General features: G+C 41.9%; 1 protein-coding gene across 11 annotated transcripts in view; it reads right to left on the bottom strand.

The window, feature by feature from the left end:
- The window catches only part of otog (otogelin), a 176810-nt gene that overhangs the window by 90737 nt on the left and 73687 nt on the right, over positions 1-12386 (bottom strand). For all 11 annotated transcript variants that reach the window (XM_062030540.1, XM_062030539.1, XM_062030536.1 and 8 more), the window contains 4 exons: positions 3786-3918; positions 2830-3007; positions 688-812; positions 7-219 (listed from right to left, as the gene is read on the bottom strand). In XM_062030540.1, coding sequence (XP_061886524.1) covers positions 7-219; positions 688-812; positions 2830-3007; positions 3786-3918 — 649 coding nt within the window. The remainder of the gene's footprint in view (positions 1-6; positions 220-687; positions 813-2829; positions 3008-3785; positions 3919-12386) is intronic.

Here is a 12386-nt window from a genome sequence, read left to right as displayed (position 1 = left end):
ACTCACCACAGTCATGTATGCGCGATCGGAAGTCAATGATGACAGAGAATCTACGGCAGTGGCGTGCGTAGTGAGCGACAGCAGAGCAAAAGCAAGCTGTTCCGCATTTACAGGTATCTGAGCGACACTGCTGGTGGAAAAGCACTGGACTGAGGTACTCGTGACAGGAGGAGAACAGATCCTGATTCAGTATATCACACATCTCGGATGCATAGGCCACTGAACAAAAAAGAAAGGAGAAAGCCAACAATGCATTAAAAGGTAAGCTTGCTGGAAAAGTCTGCTTTTACATGATTGAACAATTATAGATACGCTTAATATATTCAACATATGTCAGTATATGTAAAATCATGTTGCTGTTTTTTACTTCAAAACTTAAAAGCCGATGTACCGCAGGTGTTTTTTAAATGCTGGCAATTAAGTGACCTGTTTATCCAATGTATCAATGGAGCTGCAGTAGCTCAGTCCATAAATGTTTAGGGGAGACTAAATTAAAGGATTTTCTGATGTGAAATTGTGACGTAAATGCCAGAAGTATAATATGCCATGTTTTAGGCAAGCTTAAAAACATAAATGTGCATGTGCGGTATAAGTATACTCATCAGTAAACAATAATGAACAGGGGCATAGAATGAAAGTGTATTTCTGTCCACTCTCATTAAAATTCAGAGAAAAAGAGCAACTGACCCGCCTGTTGGTGTGTGTCACAGGGTTCCAGCTGAGGACTGGTAAGGCTTAGTGTACATGCTGACGAAACCCTCCATGCATTTCCAAACAGAAAAGGAGTGCTTTCTATCATACCAGCAGGCGACCTGAGGGGGCAAAGATAACATAAATGCAATATTGCAGTGACCGAACAAACCTGGAGCAGAAAAAATAAGTAGTTGATCATACACTGCCTGGCCAAAAAACAGTCACAACCTGGATTCGAAAAATTAATAGGTTTGAGGTTACGCCAGTTGGTCATGTCAAAGTTCAGCGACATTGTGTACCCAAAGAATGAGGTTAGCTGAGCTTATTACCTGACAACAGTCAAACCTCGGTTTTTGTACACCCCACTTATCGTATGATGATTTGGTTTTCACAAAAGATTTTTGCCAATATTATAACCTGTTTTTTGTACACTTTTACGATTACCGTTTGGAAAAAAATTGCATGTAACAAATTATCGTTTCGCAGAATCGAGTGCCCAAACAAAGAATCCCTCGTGATTCAGTCTCTAACTCAGTTGCATTGACACCTAGCTAACATAAAATGTTGAAAATCAATCAATCTAAAAACAAAGGATAGAGATTATATAATTTTTCGGTATTTTTGTGTTTACCAAATAATTGTCTGGGACTCTACATTCGCAGCACATTAATTAAAAAAACGCATCACAACGTTTACTTATTTTTCTTCATCACTATTATAACTCACTGCAGACTTCATGAGAGCCAACAAACATAATAAAACATCACTTATTGTACAATGTCTGCTGTCATTAGAATGCCGACTGCTAGGATGTTCATATATTCCCATTTAGGTGAAGAATGTCTCATAATCCTCACGATGAAACTTTTTGTGTCGTCCTCGCCAGTTTCGGGTCCTAAATGGCTGTCAAAGTGTACCAACTTGTCGGAATACCTACTCAGACATCTCATGTCCAGGTGAGATGCATGACTTATGATCTAAAATAAACTTACAGGGAGCAAAGAAGCGAGGAAGCAGCATACCACTCGACATAAACATAGCGACACATGGAAGTGATCACGGCGCCGCTCTAAAAATGTTGTCTGCATTAGTGCTTCCAATAACAATATCACTAATACTTGATTAATATTCCAGTCACAAAATGTAAATGGAGTATTGTTGGCACTTTTTGAATGGTTATTTATTGGATTTTATGGGCGAAATAGAGGAGCTCCCATTGGCTCCGCTGTAATCGGACTTTTATTTATCTTTATTTACAAATTAGAATGCATAAAATAAAAAAGTTTTTCATAATGATTGTGAATGATAGGCAAAATTCCATAAAAAGTGCAGTCCCAGTTCCATATTAACCATAAATAAGTGTGTAACTTTAAAAAACTGTTTAAACATACTGTAACTTTGCTGTGGTTCACAGCGCTCTTCAGTCATTAGTGCTAGCATAATAATTTACTATACAACATAAAAATGTTTAGTTCATGTCGTAGGAATCCACGAGCACCAATAGTTAAATATACCTGACTCAAGACAAGTACAAAAATCCTCAAGTCAAGTTAGAGGTTAAAGACTGTGTATCAACTTCTTTGAGAGATTTTGTCACTTCAAGTTAAGAGAATTCTAGTTTCTTTCTTTGCAGCATACAAGCCTGTTCATCACGGCTGTGATGTATATCCTTTTACAGCTGTTAGACAACATCCGCCCTTCATGGCTGCCCATGACGATACGGAACAGTGAACCTCTAACAGTAAATTCCTTGTTGAGGCGCTTTCTCGTCTTGCCCGTCTGGCTTTGATACCAAGCAGTGTGCATTACATAGCGTGAGAAAGAAATTTACATTTAGAGCTGCACAATAATATTGTAATATTTTCAGATTTTGGACACATGCTGAATCATAATCTCTGCATGTCATTAGCAAAGGGCTTCATTAAAATGATCATTGTACGTTGCACATGCCTCATTCTACATGCAGTTATCCAACATGAACACTTGTAAAATCCACATTCTTTATTACCTAGCTATGCAGACCTACCTGCAATTAAGAGCCCTCAGTTCCTCAGTGCCTCACCTAGCATGAAGGTCACCATCTGTCACGGCTTTGCACTATTGCGATTTAGTGGCTAGAAATGCACACACACTTACAAGAAGTCATCTTGAATGTTGCCATTGAAGGTTCCACACAGTCCCACTGTGTCGTCCTTCCACAGCGCATTGGCCTGCAGATAGAGACGGAATTCCTTCCAGCTGTACTGCAGACGCAGGCCAAATGTTGTCTTCACTTGGAGGAACATGGATGAGAGCTGCTGAATTTGGAAGATGTCTGCAAAAGATGGATGGCTGAATAAGTTCAACCCAACAACATCTACACTACTCGCAAAAAGTTGGGGTACATTCAGGTGAAATTTCAGGATGAAGCTAAAATGCACCATAATATTCACAGGTGAACTTAATTTGACCTTATCTAAACTTTTGAATGCACATATCCAATTGTCCAATGTTCTCTAACTCGAAGCAGAATGACAAAATTGTGAGTGATGATTATAAACGTTAATGTCCTGTTCGAATTGGTATTAGAACATTATTCTTGACCATGCTGACACGCAAACATTAATCAACAGTACGTCGCCATTGCGAGCCTTCAAACAGGATGTTTGCAGAGGGAAGTGGCCACTGAACTTAGAGTGTCACAGAGTGTCATCGGTAAATGGGAACATAGATACTGGATTAGTCAATGAAAGGCAATGAGTGTGCCTTTCTGTAAAAATGTATTGATCGATTCATAAATCACAGAAAATACTCAGCTGAATATTATCAAATTTTTTATGTATGGTATGAAATTACAGACCTTTAACTCCTCTCACATTTAGTATTTCTTTGGAGGAATTCTAAAAAAGGGGAAAATATACATTGATGGGATTACTCAAACTCAACTTAATCTTCCTCTTCCCTAACCTTTACCTTTCCTTAACTTTTACCTCGAGTTGTGTGTCGTACTATGTAAAAAAAAACATTCATAGAAACATTGTTCTGTGATGCGACAATGTGAAAATGGACAATTGCTTGAAGTCAGTGTTGGAAGGTAATAAAAGAAGCGTTACCATCAGAGTAGGGCAGGGAGATGCGGTACTGCCCAGCCATGAACACCTCACCGATGTGGCTTAGAGTAATCTCCATTTTTGGATCTTCATCAATTACCAAGTTAACGGACTGTATGCAAGCCCCGTCCAGATTCTGGAATGAAAACAAGATAGCCTGGTGAAGTTTCCTAAACTTTCAAATACAAACGGGGTACACACTAAACAGGTCATGGGTAGTGACAAAGAATAACTAAATTCCGTTTTAAACCAGTAATAGAAAGGATTCATGTTGGGGGTTTTCAGTTTCAAAATAATCTTAAACAACTAATTTATGCATGAATTGTCCTGCAATAAGTAATATATTGCAACAGATTTAAGGTATAGGTAATTATAGTATTTGCTTGTGACGGGTAAATGACGTCTCATTAAGTGTGTGGCACACTCACGGGCTGTGTTGACACTGCACTGACAAAGTTGTTGTTTCATAATGGTGCCTGTGCTGGATTGACCGCCAAATAAAATAATTATTTTATTTGAAAAAAAAATACTGTAGCTGTTCAGAAAGGAATATGAAACATGAAGGACATTCACATTATTTGGCGCAATAAGAACCAAATTATTCCACATTTCTGAATTTATCATTGTTTCATTTAGATTGATTATGGAACGATGATTTAGTATATATATATATATATATATATATATATATATATATATATATATATATATATATATATATATATATATATATATATATATATATATATATATATATATAATATATGTATATATATATTAGGGCTGTCAGATTTAACGCAATAACGCGTTAACTATAAAGTCCTTTAATGGCCGCGCATGCCTCCTTTTTGACCCTCGGGCGATTACGTAGTGTGAGGAAGTCTAATGGCGTTTACTGTGTCCAGTCACTGTTGAGCCACAAGCGGGAAAATAGAGAACAGAAATGCACAAAAAAAAAAGGTAACAATATGAAAAATCCAATATACTGTTATGATCCGCTGCCCGGATCATAGTTTGTTTAAGTTTTCAAGTCACATGTGTTTTCAGCACCTTGTTTTGTTTCTGTTGCCATGACGGCAGATTGTGATCACCTGCCTCTGGTTAGCGTTTGGGACGCGCACCTGTTGCCCAAGCGCTAATCAGAGGGCTACTTAGTCTTTGCCCGGGCAGCACTCTGCCTGGCTTCCTAATTTGCTTTCACGCAACAGCTAACGACCTCTTTGTTTCCTGCTAGCTCTCATGCTATATTATTTTGCTTGCTAGCTCCCACGCTAGTCGTTTTTGTTTTTTTCCTGTCTGAGTTAGTTCCAGAATAAATCATTTTTCTACCTGCAAGCTGTGTCCGAGCCCGTCTGCATCCTTGGGAGAACACCTCGCACCACGATGCGACCAGGTCGTTACAGTAGGAAGCCAGCAAGAAGTTCTCCCGCAGCGAGCACGTCGGAGGAGATGGACGAAGGTGCGTGGATGGTGTTGCGAGCAATGGAGGCGGAGACTCTCCGCTATTCCCCCTCGGAGCGCCAGGACCTGATCTGGGGTCCTAACGGAAAGTTGGTCCCAATCCACTCCGTTTGGCCCGAGGACATCGCCACACCTCCGCACCACCGGACGCGTCAGCGAAGACGGAAGCCGCCAACGAGGTCTTCACTTCGCTGCCAAGACGCGCCACTCCCACAGACTCCTCCAACACCACACAGTAAGCAACATTCAGCCCAAGATTCCCCTCCTCAGATGTTTGGCAACCCAATTGACCATTTCGCCAAACATTTCACCGATTGGGCTGTCAGTCAGCTGGAGACCCACACGGATGACGTCATCCCGCCCACTGTGGATGACGTCAGAGACGAAGATTTTTTTTTTAATTCTTCTGCTCCTTTTTGTCAGCCACCTCCTAAGGACTTTAATTCTAAGATAAAACATTATCAGGACATTTTTTTAAGGACTAAATCTAGTCAGTCCCAGTCTCAAGTGGGGGGTGACAATAGACATTTTGGACAATTTAGAGGAGAGGATTCTGCCCTCCCCCGGACCTCCCTCCACCCACCCTTGAAGACGGTTCCAATCCGCAAGGAGCGCGTCTGGGATCCGCTTTTTGAGGGGGGGGCTAGTACTGGGAGCTGTGCGAGTGGGGTGGCACAACGGCGTGCTAAGCCGCAACCTCCTGCTCAGCCACCACCACCGGTTTTTCGGCCTGCTAAGCCGCAACCGCCAGCTAGGCCACCTGCACCTAAGCTAGCGCCAAGGCTAAGGCTAGCAACAGCTCCACCACAGGTTCCAGTACCTGCACCTCGGCTGGTTCCCACACCAGTGCCTGCACCTCGGCTGGTTCCCACACCAGTACCTGCACCTCGGCTGGTTCCCACACCAGTACCTGCACCTCGGCTGGTTCCCACACCAGTACCTGCTCCACGGCTGGTTCCCGCACCAGTACCTGCACCACGACTGGTTCTCGCACCAGTACCTGCACCACGACTGGTTCTCGCACCAGTACCTGCACCACGACTGGTTCTCGCACCAGTACCTGCACCACGACTGGTTCTCGCACCAGCACCTGCACCACGACTGGTTCTCGCACCAGCACCTGCACCACGTCTGGTTCTCGCACCAGCACCGGCTGCCACGACAGCGACTCCTGCTGCCACGACAGCGACTCCGGCTGCCACGACAGCGACTCCGGCTGCCACGACAGCGACTCCTGCTGCCACGACAGCGACTCCTGCTGCCACGACAGCGACTCCTGCTGCCACGACAGCGACTCCTGCTGCCACGACAGCGACTCCTGCTGCCACGACAGCGACTCCTGCTGCCACGACAGCGACTCCGGCTGCCACGACAGCGACTCCGGCTGCCACGACAGCGACTCCGGCTGCCATGACAGCGGCGACTCCGGCTGCCACGACAGCGGCGACTCCGGCTGCCACGACAGCGGCGACTCCGGCTGCCACGACAGCGACGGCGACTCCTCCGGCTGCCACGGCGACGTCTCAGCGACCTCGAGTGGTCCGGCTGCGCAAGCAGCTCTCTCAGAGGACTCATCGGCTGCTGAAATTCTGGCGCCACTCACGCCCACCTTCTCGGCGGCCACGAATGTGGCCTTACCGTGGTCGCCCGCCTCGCCCGCCTCGCCAGCGGCGGCGGCGTTCCATTCGCCGCCGCCACGTGACCCTTCCCCGGTGGATTCGGGGACACGTGGCCTGGCGACCCACCACCAAGTCCTCCCCCCGCCCGCCCTTGACTCGTGAACTATCGCTTGTTTTTTTTGGGTTCCAGTTGTTTTTTTTGTTTTCAAGGGACATCTGGAATCTGTCCTTTTAGGGGGGGGTACTGTTATGATCCGCTGCCCGGATCATAGTTTGTTTAAGTTTTCAAGTCACATGTGTTTTCAGCACCTTGTTTTGTTTCTGTTGCCATGACGGCAGATTGTGATCACCTGCCTCTGGTTAGCGTTTGGGACGCGCACCTGTTGCCCAAGCGCTAATCAGAGGGCTACTTAGTCTTTGCCCGGGCAGCACTCTGCCTGGCTTCCTAATTTGCTTTCACGCAACAGCTAACGACCTCTTTGTTTCCTGCTAGCTCTCATGCTATATTATTTTGCTTGCTAGCTCCCACGCTAGTCGTTTTTGTTTTTTTCCTGTCTGAGTTAGTTCCAGAATAAATCATTTTTCTACCTGCAAGCTGTGTCCGAGCCCGTCTGCATCCTTGGGAGAACACCTCGCACCACGATGCGACCAGGTCGTTACATATACAAAGCCACGACAAGTCGTTCTCCCGCCAACATAAGACCATTTTATCTTTAATCGCAGTGAGACGACGTCACTGGAGCGAATGCAGGTTGGTGTGCTTTAAGGCTGAAACGACGCGTCGACGTAGTCGACGTCATCGGTTACGTAAATACGTCGACGCCGTTTTTGTGCGTCGACGCGTCGCATATTTACGTCACACTACCGTCATGGCGGACCGCAAAGCAGACTGTGCGAGCGAGGGGGAAAAAAATCACGCCAAAAGTCGTCAAAAGTGTGGGAGTATTTCAATAAACGGCCTAATAATGTTGTTGTATGCACACTGTGTCGAGCAGAAATGGCCTATCATAGCAGCACAACGGCTATGAACGAACATTTGAAAAGAAAACCATCAACTAGTCAATCGTCCGCGTGAGCATACGTTGTCATCATTACACAAAAACATGAATGTATCATTTGTATCTGCTAGGGGTGTAACGGTACGTGTTTTGTATTGAACCGTTTCGGTACGGGGCTTTCGGTTCGGTACGGGGGTGTACCGAACGAGTTTCTAATCTAAAGCTAAAGTGTTAACAAGCTGCTTTGCTCCTTCTGCTTCTGTCTCAGCACGCAGCATTGTCCCACCCACACAACCATCTGATTGGTACACACGAAGCGTTATCAGCCAATCAGCAGTGCGTATTCAAAACGGTACCAGCCAATCAGCAGTGCGTATTCAGAGCGCATGTAGTCAGCGCTTCAGCGTGGAGCAGGTGTTTAGCAGGTGAGCATCAGGCAGCGGACTCTCCCCAAATGATAATAAACACCTCCCAGTCAACTACTAGTAACATCACTATGAGCCCGTTGACCTTCTAGAAACTTCAACTGCAGCTCAGCTCACTCGCAGTCCTGGCTTGAGGTGAAGGCTAATTAGCTCTCAGTTCCAGCCACATCGACCCCTTCTGAGCGCCTATTTTCAGCTGCTGGGAATATTGTAAACAAGAAAAGAACCAGGCAGCTACAACCCTAAACTAACACCCTCCCCGGATTGCTAATAATCAAATGTAAACAATCAAATGCAGATACTTTTTCTTATGCCTTCTGATCTCTCTCTCTCTCTCTCTCTCTCTCTCTCTCTCTCTCTCTCTCTCTCTCTCTCTCTCTCTCTCTCTGTCCACTACTTGCTGTCCATATCCTACCCCCCCCCCACACACACACACCCCTGATTGTAAATAATTCAATGTGATTATCTTGTGTGATGACTGTATTATGATGATAGTATATATGATAGTATATATCTGTATCATGAATCACTTTAAGTGGACCCCGACTTAAACAAGTTGAAAAACTTATTCGGGTGTTACCATTTAGTGGTCAATTGTACGGAATATGTACTTCACTGTGCAACCTACTAATAAAAGTCTCAATCAATCAATCAATCAGCATGTAGACATGCTAACCTTTCTTCATTACAACTGTTACTCATTTACTGGAATGAGTAGAATCAGTTATTGTGTACTGTGTTGGACTGGATGTTTATTTTGCACATTTTAAAAGCAATACTTAATGTTTACAGTGCTCCAGAATATTTAGATTGGCACTTTTTTGTATTGGATGTTTATCTTTATTTTTGCACATTTGAGCAAATAAGCAATACTTTCACTTTTGTTGAAATGTTTACACTGTTGTTACAGAATATTTCGTTTTGCACTTTTTTGTATTGGATGTTTATCTTTATTTTTGCACATTTTAAAGCAAAATAAGCAATACTTTTACTTTTGAAATGCTTATACTATTGCAGAATATTAAGATTTGCACTGGATGTTTACTTTTATATTTGCACATTAAAAAGCAAATAATCTACTTTTAATTGTGTTAAATGTTAAAAGTTTTAAATGTTTACATTGTTACAGAATATTTTGTCATGTTGTTGTCAATGTTGACTGAGTGGCCATACTTCTTTTTTTTTGTAAATAAAAGCCATGCCTTTTGAAAAAACGGGCCTACATGTATTTTTTAATGTTCATTTTAAATAAAAAAAATAATCGGTAAAAGGAAAAATAATCTATAGATTAATCGAAAAAATAATCTATAGATTAACCGATTAATCGAAAAAATAATCTATAGATTAATCGATAGAAAAATAATCGTTAGCTGCAGCCTTAGTGTGCTTTGCCGCTTGCAGAGAGGAGGAGCTTCACGGCCGTGTTTGCAGTACAGTTGAGTGCATTAATAACATAACATGTAGATTGTTACTGTAACTGCTTTAGTAAGATGGGGTAAAAGCTCAACAGAAAGGAAAGACAGAGGCAGGAGGCAGACAGTAGGTAGGAAATCTTAATAATACTTTAGTCTTTTCGTCAAAACATGTCAAGAGACCTTCTCAAATCAATCACTGTTCCGGCTTCACATTAAAAGTGCTACGCGTTACATCCTCTACAGTAATAAAAAATTTAAAATGTATTTTATTACGGTCATGCTTTGATTGTCAAAGATGTTTTGTCGTAACCTGTGATATTTTAAAACAAATATGATTAACCTGTACAACATGTAATGTACAGAATATCAGAAGCATTTATTCAGGTAGAAATTACACATTTTACATTACCAAACATCTTTGACAATCAAACCACGATCATAACAATCCACATTTTGTGTTATTAATGCGTGAAACTAAAATTGTAACATTAAAGAGTAGCTCCTCCTCTGAATGCAAGGGCTTCTACAGCAGTAGTCCTACAAAATACAAAATCTGGCAAGATCGCACTGCAGGTAATTAAAAAAAATCTCATTAAAAGTGTGTTTATGTCTGTTATGTCCTTAGTGTTTAAAAACATTTCATTAAAGCAAACTAATTGTCCAGTAATGGTAATAAAAATTAGAAAATTATCTGTCTAGGGTAGACTTATGAATGACAAAAATTATATCTTTCTGCGATTATCGCAATTTATTTTGCGTTAACTATGAACAAACTGCGATTAATCACAATTAAAAATTGTTATTGTTTGACAGCCCTAATATATACATACACTTAAGTATATATATATATATATATATATATATATACATAGAGAGAGAGAGAGAGAGAGAGAGAGAGAGAGAGAGAGAGAGAGAGAGAGAGAGAGAGAGAGAGAGAGAGAGAGAGAGAGAGAGAGAGATATAGTTACTAGATCGATTTCAACTCATCGATCGTATCATTCTAAAAAAATATATATTGTACCTGAATCATATCGGAAGGCATAAATTACGAATCGTTGTTAAAACGAAGCGTTACACCACTAATACATATACATATGTACACATGTGTACACACATATATACACAAACACAGATACAGTACAGGCCAAAAGTTTGGACACACCTTCTCATTTGAATGCATTTTCTTTATGTTGATGACTATTTACACTGTAGATTCTCACTGAAGGCATCAAAACTATGACACCTGAAGTGAAAACCATTTCAGGTGACTACCTCTTGAAGCTCATCGAGAGAATGCCAAGAGTGTGCAAAACAGTAATCAGAGCAAAGGGTGGCTATTTTGAAGAAACTAGAATATAAAACATGTTTTTTTTAGTTACTTCACATTTTTTGTTAAGTACATAACTTCACATGTGTTCATTCATAGTTTTGATGCCTTCAGCATATTTGCCAAACTTGAGACCTCCGATACCGGGAGGTGGGGGGGGGCGTGGTCGTGGGGGGGCGTGGCTGGGTGTGTGGTTAAGGGCGTGGTTAATAGGGGAGCATATTTACAGCTAGAATTCACCAACTCAAGTTCATATATATATATATATATATATATATATATATATATATATATACATATATATATTTATATATATCCATCCATTTTCTATCGCTTATTCCCTTTTTTGGGGTTGCGGGGGGTGCTGGAGCCTATCTCAGCTACAATCAGGCGGAAGGCGGGGTACACCCTGGACAAGTCGCCACCTCATCGCAGGGCCAACACAGATAGACAGACAACATTCATATATATATATGTATGAAATACTTGACTTTAAGTGAATTCTAGCTATATATATATACATATATATATATTTATTTTATTATACATATAAATAAAATAAATACTTCAATTTCAGTGGTCCGGAGGCTATCCAGTAGATGGCAGTATTGTCTTGTTTAACTTCTCCGTTCATGACTGAGTATATCATTTCGGCCACCGTGTTCAATGGAGAAGTCTGTTCTACAAAATGTACAGGCAACATACCCCTTCCCCTTCGAACTGTCCTGGATGAACTGAAATTCTTGTTTCCATTCGTTTTGGAACTTGCAAGCGTATTTCTTCATCTTGCTTGTCTGTAACTTCCTCGTTCTTCTGCTTCGTCTCCTTGTTGTGTGCGCAGTTGTGCACTCTACTGTCTAAAAGCCGTAGATGTTATGACGTCATTGGGCAGGCAAGCTATTTATATTGTGGGAAAGCGGACGTGAGAACAGGCTGTCCCCACTCAGGTCCGCATTGAGCTGGAGGGGGCGTGGCCTCCAGCTCCGGCTGAATACCGGGAGTTTGTCGGGAGAAAATTTCTGCCGGGAGGTTATCGGGAGAGGCGCTGAATACCGGGAGTCTCCCGGTAAAACCGGGAGGGTTGGCAAGTATGGCCTTCAGTGACAATCTACAATGTAAATAGTCATGAAAATAAAGATTGAATGAGAAGGTGTGTCCAAACTTTTGGCCTGTGCTGTATATACATATATACAGTACATATGTACCGTATATTTATATGTATATATATAGTATATATATACATATATACTATATATATTATGTATATATATATATATATATATATATATATGTGCTTGTATATGTATATGTGTATATACCTAAACATATGTATATACACATACACACAAATATACACGT

The sequence above is a fragment of the Entelurus aequoreus genome, linkage group LG02 (genome assembly GCF_033978785.1).
Source record: "Entelurus aequoreus isolate RoL-2023_Sb linkage group LG02, RoL_Eaeq_v1.1, whole genome shotgun sequence".
Taxonomy (NCBI): domain Eukaryota; kingdom Metazoa; phylum Chordata; class Actinopteri; order Syngnathiformes; family Syngnathidae; genus Entelurus; species Entelurus aequoreus.
Note: the sequence above shows the minus strand (reverse complement) of the source record. Positions and strands in the feature narration are given on the sequence as shown.